The sequence below is a fragment of the Lygodium microphyllum genome, chromosome 9 (genome assembly GCF_053477565.2).
Source record: "Lygodium microphyllum isolate KBCC chromosome 9, Lygodium_microphyllum_v1.1.10, whole genome shotgun sequence".
Classification (NCBI taxonomy): Eukaryota; Viridiplantae; Streptophyta; class Polypodiopsida; order Schizaeales; family Lygodiaceae; genus Lygodium; species Lygodium microphyllum.
In genome coordinates this window covers 137,637,911-137,649,086 of record NC_141143.1, presented here as the reverse complement: position 1 = coordinate 137,649,086, position 11,176 = coordinate 137,637,911, and the positions used below count along the sequence as shown (strand labels likewise).

Below are 11,176 nucleotides of genomic sequence, written 5' to 3'. Positions count from 1 at the left end.
AGAGAACGATTTAAACCTTCAACAAGTAAAAGAAAGAGAGAGGGAGACTCACCATGAGATATGGCGAGCGTGGGCGGCTTCTCTTTGCAACGAGGGCTCCTCCTCTCCTTCACGAACAACGACGGTGGCGGCGGCGGCGGCGGCAGCAAGTCTCTTCCTCCTCTTCTCTCACAAAGCCTTGGCTCTCTCCCTCGCTCTCTCCCTCGCTCTCGCTCTCAAAAGGCGAAGAAAAGAAAATGAAAACGGCGCTCTGGTTTCGGCCGCGCTTTTTTTCCCTGCGGCGTCGCTATATTGCGACGCATATAGCGACGCCAATTGCGACGCCAATATCGACGCCTATAGCGACGCCGATATCCGCCGTCGCTAATCGGCGTCGCTATTGCCCCATTCCCTTGTAGTGGAAGTGCTACTTCTTATCTTTTGAAGGTGAAACAGCCCCATGAGAGGCTAATGGATGTTGGAGACAAGACATGAGATAATGAGATCACCAAAGTGATCACAAATGGACTAAGTGAAGAATGTGACAACCTTGTGCAATGGTTGATTATCCAAAAAGAAATGGCTTCTTTGGATGAGCTTCAACAAATTCCCCTTGATGAGGATCAAAGAAGAGAAGCAATTAATAGCAAAAAAGGAGCAAATGAAGGTTTCAATGATGCAGCTATCTTCATGGAAAGAAGAAGAGGAAAGTCAAATTTAGCTACAGGCAAAGATAGAGATGGATATAATGGCTACAACATTAATTAAAAAAAGAAATTTCATATTCGTAAAAGAACTTTTGTTTGTGTAAAAAGTACTTTGTAATAATACTATTTTCAATGTTGTGCTAGTTTATTGAGCCTCATCTCTTCCTTCTATTCCGCTTCTCCTTTTCACAAAAAAATGAAAATATAAATTTCAAATGATTTCCATGCTTAAATGTTCGGTTCAAAATACCATACACGGTAGTGATACCTGATTTTGGAGTGTCGATTTAGATCATACCTACATGGAAAGGTCTCTTTATAGCTCACTAGGCCTTTTTCAATGAAAGACATTTTTTGAAACTCGGATGGAACTAACACAAGACTAGAGGGCATGATTTCCAACTCCCAAAATTAGCTTGTAAAGTATACTATGTAATCCTCATGTATTTAGAAGTAAGGAAAGTAAGCATTTTCATTGATGTTTTGGTTGAAGATATAATACAAAAAAATGAAGTACAAAGTAAATAAATATGTCACACAAGTAGGGGTGGGGCTAAATATCGAAAATATAAAAGAACTAGAAAGATTTAATTCTAGATGAGCTTGAGAAAAAGAGCACATCCTAAGGAACAATAGGGCTCATGTATGTATTAAAGTTGGAAAATTCATATGATCTAGACATGCTTAAGAACAATAGGGCTCATGTATGTATTAAAGTTGAAAAATTCATATGATCTAGACAGGCTTAAGAAAAAGAGTTCTCATCTCAAGGAACAATAATGCTTATATTGTTCAATGGAGGAGCAATACAACTAACAATATTGACCAGACTTGCTAACCATGTGTGCTTGTTCAATTATCCATAAAGAAGGGCCAACTAGTATATACTACATTAAATTCATATTTGGCTCTCACATACATTGCTGCATTCAAATTCAATTTTTAAAAGTTACAAAAATGTGCATTTCAAGAGTGGAAGGATGCACTTAAATGCATTTGCAAGCATCTCTAGATCCTTTCTCATGCCTCTTGTCCTCCAAAACACAATCGATTCCAATGATATGTCAATCAAATTATGAATTAACATTGACCAATTGGGGGGGGGGGGGGGGGGGTTGTGGTGGATAGAGAATGACTCGGGGGGTTCACTATATATATATTCCTTATATAACGTGCGTTCATGGCTTATTTATAAATATCTTAATTTGTGAATATTTCTTGAATAAAACACAACCCTTTTCTATTCAATCTATAATTAGTAACCCCTTTATATGACACCCTTCTGTATGTAAAAAATGTATTAAAATGGTCTTTTAAAAACCTCTTATTTTGAACTCACGTTATATATACATATATTCATGAGTGACCCCCCCCCCCCCCCCCCCCCCCCTCCCCTCGCGAGGAGAATGAGGTCCTGGCCTCTCCCCCTTCCCCACTTTGGGGCTTTGTAGCTATTCCTTAGCATTACTCCCAAATGCACCTATATAGGGAGTAGTAGTGACTCTACGCTCTGCTTGGTTTCTACTCTACATGGTATGATTCCCTATATCAATGGTAAACCCTCACTTGTGTGCCCCATGAAGGTGTAGTCTAAGATGTGCTTATGTTGTACATTTTCTTTCATTGAGTAATATAAGAGTATACCTTGCTCTAATATATTGTGTTACCTTTGTAAGCTGTGTTGAGTGAGTGATTGAGTGCATGTGCATTACAAGGGGGGGGGGGGGGGGGGGGGCGGGGGGTTTGTTGGTGGGTGAGTTTTGTGTGTGTGTGTGTGTGTGGAGAGCAAGAGAGTGTGATATAAAAATCAAAAGGAAAGCATAGAAGAGAAAATACATTAGCGATCTTTTGAAAGTTGTGCATCGCACAAGCTAATTGATTTCAATTTGCAAGTAGCAATGTAGTTATCATTAAAGTGCTGCTAGTAGTAATGAGGGATCAGTGTCAGTAAACTTTTAGTATCGTCTAAGACCATTGCTAAAAATTGGCAACCTAATAGTAAGGACAGTTTCAATCAATTGTTTCATCATGTGGCCATTGATGATTTGGGTTGTAGAGAGGCTCAAGACGATAAGGCCCCAATATGGTGACACTTGCCCAACCTTAAATTTGTGAATAATAAGTAGTTATCATTTAAGTGATGCCAGTTTTAATGGGAGATGTCAGTTAACTTTTAGTATCATCTAAGGCCATTGCTAAAGAAAGGGGGGTGTCATTCTAGTGTAAAAACTAGCAACCCAACTAGTAAGGACCGTTTCAATCAATTATGGTGGCCATTGATGATTTGGGTGAGAGAGGTTCAAGACAATGAGACCTCAATATGACGCCCAACCTTAAATTTGTGAACGAATAAGTAGGTATATTAAGATATTTTAACAAGAATCTTAAACAAAACATCAAATATCTTAGACTAAACAATTCTTGAAAAACAATAATCACAAAGCGTTAAAATAAACATACAAAAGAAACAATAATCACAAAATATATGCATGTTGTGTGTATGCGAAGTTAACAATAATCATAAAATACACGTTATTGCTGTAATGCATGCAGAAAATTACGTGATGCATTATGTATCAGTATCACGCAGCCATGGCAGCTGGAGGGCTTATCTATTGCATTCCCAATTAGGAAACTCTACTTCGAGCGGAATAATAATAGTATAATGATCACAATCAGAGCAGGTCTCGAATATCATTGTCAGGGCAGTTCTGTGTTTCTTCTTTTTCCTGTTCGAGTAATAATTCATCAACTTGCACGTAGTACGCCTTAACTGTACCAGCCCAATGCAGAAGAAAATGGCTATGGCTGCCCGGAAAGCCTCCCTTACCTTGGCTTTCCTCTGTGCCGTGATGTGTTTCCATCTGCCTGCAGTACCACCTGCCTGTGCTAGCCGCATCCCTGGCTTGATCCGACAGACCATAACGGGGCCGAATGCCTTTGAACTACCGGTGCTCGAGAGCGAATTACGTGAGAGTACAGAGGTCGAATTGGATCGTCTCCTGTATGATCATCTAGAAGACGAACCCTTCTTGGATCATCATCATGCACATAAGTCGAAGAACAAAGATGAGGAGTATGAAGAGGAGGAAGAGGAGGAGCGGCGCCAGCACCGCCATGGGCAGCACAAGTATGATGAAGGGGACACGAGATCGTTTCTGCTCGGGAAGCCCATTAAGGTGATGGGGACGGAGGCTGGGGAGATGCGGGTCCTTCCACGCAACGCAAAGCATGAACTTGCGAAGGAAGGCATCAGGCTCGGGTTCTTGATTTTGGAGCCCAGGGCCTTACTGCTCCCACAGTACTTTGATGGGAGCTGCCTTTTCCTTGTCCACACAGGTGAGATATCAACTCTTGCTTAGTATTTCATGTTGGGTTATATAACATGAGATGTTTGACATTTTCCCTTGCGAGAAAAGATGTTTTCCCCTACATGTAACATCATGAGCTTGCACTTGGGTGGCACCACATATCCAGCTAGGTGCCCCCAAGCACATGTAGCTAGGTATGCCATCCCTCCCTCACAAAAGCTCTTGATGTTGTCATCATTCACAATGTGGGAATTATATGAGAACTGCCTGAAGCTTCTTGTGTAAGCGAGTACTAGTATCCGAGAAGCTGCTGGTGTTTGGATTACAATGAGATCCAAGAAGCTACTAGTATCTGGGTTGTGGGTTTTGAAGTATTGAAGTTAATTAGGTTTTACAACTATCTAGGCAACGGTGTTGCAGTATTGATGTTAATTAGGTAGTAGTTGAAATAGTTTTGGTCTTGCAGTATTGATGTTAATCAGTTATTAATTGAGATTGTTCTGGTAGACCGGTAGTCCCTGGTAGACCAATAGTCCTTGGTGCTCACCTATTACTTAAGAAATTTGCTGATAAAGAGTCAGTTGCTTTATATATCTAGCTATTATTTACTATTTGCTCTTCTGCTATTTCGGGAGGTAGAATGGTTGCTCCTCATACTGAATTAAGTCTTAGCTACTTCAATTTGATTCTTACGTACTTTTTATTATATATACTCTTACAGCCTTATCATACGATCTGGTGCTATTTAATGATGTATGTTTGGGTTCCACGTGACAGCTATAACTGAGAGTCCATAGCCACTCCCACATATACCATAGCATTAGAAGACTGTTTGTTTAGATAATAGTGGCAATTGATATTTAGAGATATAGCACTAAAAGTGATTGGATCAGAAGACAGGTAATAGTGGCAACTGATGAGTCCTTGCAGATGTAGCATTAAAATGATCTGTGCCACATAATTGTAATCGTCACAATTGATAGTCCTGGGGAATATAGGACTAAAATGAGCTAAGATAGGGCAAATTGGATAATCGATTGAGAAGTATGAGCAACTGTGTTGTTCAGAGGCATTGTCAGCTGGTCACACGTTGAAGATTCCGTAGGGGTTCCTCTTCAGCTTTCTAATAATCTGATAGATGATCATAGACTGCAACTTAAGACCATTGCCAGGTGATCGTAGCCGCAACTGATGGTTCATAGCAGCACCTTTTAGCTTTGTATCATCATCTGACAGATGGTCTAATTGTGGGACTGGGGGGGTCTCATCATTCCCATAACCTGGACTCGGGGGTATACATCATTATGTTTGCGTATCAACTGAAGCAGATGTTAACTGGTGGATTTCCAGGCTATAGATTCTTTTTACGTCAGTACACCGTTTATTTTGAAAGTCGGAGCTGCTACACAAACCAATTATTTATTGGGTTCGTTGGTTCCTATTCAACTTTGTATCATCATCTGAAGGAGGTGTAATACGACGGCAGCAAAACTTTGCTGCGGCTATGCATTCACATCACATCCCAAAACCTGGACTTTAGGGCTATGCGTTATCGTCATTACTAGGATTTTGCTGTGGCTATGCTTTCGCATCACATCCCAAAACCTGGAAATTGGGGGTAAAAGCATTATCATCATTCACTTTGCCGTGGCTATATGTTTTCATCACATCCCAAAGCCTAGACTCGACCGGGGGTATGTGTTCTCATCATTTTTTCAAAATGTTAAGACTATGTGTTCTCATCATGCACTTTGCTGTGGCTATAATCGTTATATGTTCTCATCATTCCCAAAATGTTAAGACTATGTGTTCTCATCATTCACTTTGCTGTGGCTATAATCGTTATATGTTCTCATCACATCCCAATTATACCCGGTCTTTGGGTGTATGCATTATCATCCTTCCCAATATGTTAAGACTGAAACAATTATAGGGGCTTTATTCACGTTTTTGGCCATAATTGTGTAGGTGGCTTAATACACCAAACTGGTTTTATTCATTTTGCAATAATGATACAACCGTCCAAATCATGTTTCTGGCTAGCTGATTCAATACAGAAACTGGTCTACATGGTTTCAAACTGATTATACACCGTTGTAATTATTATACTACTGATATCTACGGTTGTAATTTAAGCTGGAAGTTGATGTGGCAGGAATGAGTGGCAGCAGCTTGTGCTAAATCACAAGTTTGCAAAGTCTTTTCTTTCGTGAAGCTGGTTCATACGCAAACTTCACACAGTAGTTGCAAAAAGCTATGATTTTGTGAAGCTGGTTGGTAAACAAACGGCTCATAGATTTCAAAGGGAGACGTATGCCATCCTTTGTATTACCATAAAAAAAGCTATGGTTTTATTTCAAGCTGCAATTTCATGTGCTAGGAGTGAGGCAGCAGCTTGCACTAAAGCACAAGTTTGGTATACATTTTCAACTGGTATGGGTCAGTTGAAAACAGGATAGACAACATATTTCTGAGGATTTGATCCCCCCAAAAAACTCCTCCTCCTCCTCCTCCTCCTCTAGAAATGTCCATAACTCAACAAATTGATTGTGGACTAAATCAGGCTAGCTTCTCGCTTTGTATGGGTGAAGCCAACAAAACCACCTTTCCATATTAGACAAATCTAGTTCTACTATGGACATTGAATGGCCAACAAAGCCACCTTTCCATAGACAGATCTAGTTCTACATGTCGGGGTACAATATAGTTCAACTTACATCAGGCTCGATCAGGTTTATTGATATCAGAAAAATTGGGGGACTGATTACTCTTGGGATCCTGCTGAACTGACTGATTATTTGGCAGCTAGTTATATAATCTGTTCTGGGTAGTTAACATCAAAAAGTGGGGGGCCGGGAGTTGGGCACCGGTTGTCCTTGTACGATTGATCAATCAGATAGAGTTTTTAACTTGAAGTAAGACGTCCATAAGCGCCGGGAACCTCATAAGCAGCATGTTGATAGTGATCTTGACGATAGCAGTAGTGTGTAATTCTTGTTTTGGTATTATGGTCATGTTTCCGCAATGTACTGTCCAACAAATACTGAGGCTTTATACCCTTCTTCGCTATGCCCCTTTTCTTTTATCATGTCTTCATTTTTATCATATTCATGTTCTTTTAGATTGCGTTTTCTAAGATGGCTTATGCATGAGCATCGCAACTGTCTCACGATGTTTATATAAATTTTGTGAAGCTTGTATTATTGTTCTTGTGAAGCTTTCATGATTTCCCTTACTGACATTGGATTGTACTTGCTATTTGCTTGTTCTAGTGAAGCTTTTTTATGGTTGTTCTTACTGATGTGAGTTGGACATGCTATGCAAATGCAGGTAAAGCCAGGCTCTCCTGGGTCGAGAAAGGTGGCCTTCAAGAGACAGATATGGAAGTTGGGGATGTGTTCAAGTTGGAAGGTGGTACTGTATTCTATATTTTGAACCCAGATGAAGGGCAGAGACTGCAGATATTTAGTTTGTTCAACACTGGGCCTGCCGTTGACGAGGAGATGCTTCATGTACGTTCAGCACTCTGTTTCTCGGCATTTGCATTAACATTGCAGTCAGGTGCATGTACTGAAGTATCATGTAATGCATTCTTTATTATGCTATGTTTAGAGTTTCTTTGTTGCTGGCGGGGAAAATCCAAAGAGTATTCTCACGGGGTTCAAAGAGGATGCTCTTGCTACAGCATTCAAGGTATTTCTCATCTATCTTTTAGCTAGACTTCTCAATCTTTTGGAGAAGTTTTGTCTTCCAAATTTGTGACATTTTGGTATCGGCTTTGATATGCTAGTTACACCCCCATGACTTTCTTGTTCTAAGCATTCTCTGATTCACAGCAACATTGCTTTACTCAACAAAATATCCTTCACCAAGCAAGCCAGTCATGTGGTGGCCAAGCAGTCCTTGTGCCCAAGGACTGTATGGTTGGGCAATACAGTGGCTCATATAATGCTTGAAGTGACTCTCTCAAGTGTTTTTCTGTCGTGTGTTCCATGATGTGTCCTATAGGTCTCGACTGTTTTCTGATCTGATTAATTCCAGATTTGGTTTCTTGTCATTAGATCCTGAATACTGAGTAGATCCTGAATTCTGATGAGTATTGTCCCTGGCTGATCTAGGTACCACCATCAGAATTGCAGGATCTGCTTAGGTCTCAAACTCGAGGGCCCATTGTCTATTCCATTGACTACGGAGCTGAATCCAGAGAAGTGGCGTCACGGTGGTCCTTCATTAAAGGCGTTTATGAATACTTGAATTTGCCTGGCATCTTCCCTAAGGATACGAAAAAGAAGCCCTTCAACGTACTGAAAAAGAAGCCAGACTTCAGTAATGACTATGGCTCGACTGTGGCTGTAAATGGAGATGATTACAGTATGCTCAAGGATGTCAATAGAGGGGTCTTCTCAGTCAAGTTGAAAGCTGTAAGTCTCGTTCTTGCAGTCTGAATGTTTGAAAAGGATTGCATTGTTTACTTGACAATTGTTTAGACACTCTTGGAGTCTGTTATTAGCAGTGCCACTTCTAGATTGCGGCCAACCTCAGCAGCACCACTTAGTCGATTTCTAATTCCTTATTAATGGTGTTTGGGTCCAGCAATTTCCCTGTAGTACCTTCACTGATGCGTTAGCAGTGCTGCTGGCCAGATTGCCAGTGTCCTTATAGATGGTGTTTGGGTCCAGCAATTTCCCTGTAGTACCTTCACTGATGCGTTAGCAGTGCTGCTGGCCAGATTGCCAGTGTTGCCACTGTTAAGTGGCAGTGCAAATTAGGAAGTGCCAGCATGTATATATAGATATCGTGTTCGCATCTAGTGATATACAACTATGTTTCCATGCATCTGATAATGTTCATGTATGGTGATTATGTATAATTAATTGAGGTTATCATGCATTATACTGCACAAATGCCTGACCAAAAAATAGTCTCTGCAAACTTTAGATCATGAGACTGATGCACTACAGTATGCTTTAGCCAAAATTGCTAGGTACAAGTTATATGATGTGGAGATTATCATAATTGTTTAATTAATGCTATAAAATTTACTAGTTCTGAAAACTTCAAAATTATCTATGCTTCATACCGTGCTACATATGTATTATACTAAATTTGCACAGTGTATGCAATCTCATTCTATATTTGATGAGTTTTGACTTGATGTGGTTTTGCATCCAGGGAGCTATATTGGCACCGCACTGGAATCCCAAAGCCACAGAAGTTGCCCTTGTTACAAGGGGGGAAGGTGAGATTCAGATAGCATTCCCGAATGGAACATCAGCAAGGGAACAAGTTCAAGAAGGAACGGTTTTCTTCATCCCTCAGTACTACCCCATGTCCCAAATTGCTTCCCGGAGTGGACCGCTAGAATTCATGGGATTCACAACATCAGCAGAGCCAAGCCATCCACAGTTCCTTGCAGGTGCGAGCGCATGTTGCTTGTCTTGTGCTACAAGTATACAGTCCACAGGTTCAGATGTAGAAGCTTGTATTCCACTTTCAAATATATACAGCAGCTGGAATTCATAGTCAGGCCACTCCCCATCATTTTTTGCAAGTTTCATTCTCCTGTCCATTGGTTTATACATTCATCACTTGTTACTTAGTACATACCGATCTTGCTGTACATAATATATTGCCATCCATAGCATTGACCAGTACACTAATGTTCATACCAAGTGTTGCAAGTCTGTTTGTACACACACTTGCCATTAGTAATATTGCAATCCTTAGTATTGACACGGTACAACCAATGTTCATACTGTGTGTTGTAAGTCTTATGTTTGTGCACACTCTTGCCATGCATGATTTTACAATCCTTACTGTTGACACAGCACAGATGTGCATATTGAAAAGTGTGTCTTGTCTTTAAAGTGTCTTTGTTTGTGCATAATCTTGCAATTATTGGTGTAACTGACCAGGTATAAAAAGTTCATACTCAGTACAGAATCTTTCATTACTTAAAATTTTTACTAATAAGTTCTGCTTGGTATTGATGTCTATACTACTCTCAAATGTTGTATAGTTCTTGAAGTTCTAAATTTTCCTTTCTTGATGCAGGCTCAAATTCTGTGCTGAAAGCAGTGGGTAATGATGTACTGGCTACTGCATTTGATCTGCCTATAGATCGAGTGCAAGAGTTTATCGATGCTCAACCTGATGCTGTGGTTTTATCTGGCCAAATACTCAAGCTTGGTGATGGTGGTGGTCAAAGGCGTGGTGGTGGGCAGTGATTGAAGAGAGTGTGTGTGTGTTTGTGTTTTTTTGGGGGGGGGGGCGGGGGTTGGGAGAGTGTGAATGCATTTTCTTTAAATCATGTGATCTGATTTAAAAGGAAAAACCAGTGTACAGGGCATGCTAACTGTACGTACAACAGCCAGAGGCTATTGTATAGAGAATTTCTGATGCAGCAGTTTATGCTGATATGCCTAAGATTTTAAGTTTACAAGCAATAACACAGTTTAAACCTTTCTTTTTTTAAAGCCCTTTTTTGCAAACCATGCCTTTTGTTCCCTTTACCATCTTGTGGTCCTAAAATATTAGGCAGTTGTCAATCATTTTTATGTTCTGCAAATCTTTAAGCTTCGCCGACCAAAGCCTTTGGGCTTTATACCTAGGCAACGAAAATGATGACATGGCAGTTGCTGGGCAAAATTGCAACAGTCTGGAGCTGGACAAAGTCAGATGGGGCTGATCAGGGGAAGGACTACACACAAAATTGAATGACAAATATAGTGAGAGCTCCTTTGTCTCTCTCTAACTGAGCTCATAATCAAGAGATGTCAGTCATTGCCTAATCAAAGAAGACTCATAAACTACCATGTGGGCATTAATTGCAGCTCCACCATTAAATCATTCAACATCCAAATGGGTGCCAGTAGCATTGGTGACTTGGTCATAGTGATCGTAAAGTGAACAGGTGGCAATCCAAGAGGAGTAACAGATGTAGTATTGCACTCTCAATTGCAAAATCACTGTTATCTCACACAATTATAGAGAGTGGGGATGAAATTACACAGTGTGCAAAAGATTGATCCAGAACCAAAAATAAAAGAGCATAAGACAAACTAGGATTACTATGTTGCTACTCAAGAACAACATAAACATTTGATGTCTCAGGTAGATAACTTGGAAATGCAAGTGCATGCGTTCATACAGACAGGACACTATGTAGTCATAACTAAC

General features: G+C 40.3%; 1 protein-coding gene across 1 annotated transcript; it reads left to right on the top strand.

The window, feature by feature from the left end:
* The first annotated feature begins 3,387 nt into the window (after window positions 1-3,387).
* LOC148031627 (RmlC-like cupins superfamily protein) lies at window positions 3,388-10,588 on the top strand. Its single transcript, XM_087685775.1, has 6 exons — window positions 3,388-4,025; window positions 7,328-7,509; window positions 7,610-7,690; window positions 8,116-8,418; window positions 9,170-9,413; window positions 10,052-10,588. Exons 1-6 carry the CDS (start codon window positions 3,473-3,475, stop codon window positions 10,222-10,224), a joined length of 1,536 nt encoding a protein of 511 aa, XP_087541901.1. The 5' UTR covers window positions 3,388-3,472; the 3' UTR covers window positions 10,225-10,588.
* The last annotated feature ends 588 nt before the right edge of the window (window positions 10,589-11,176 follow it).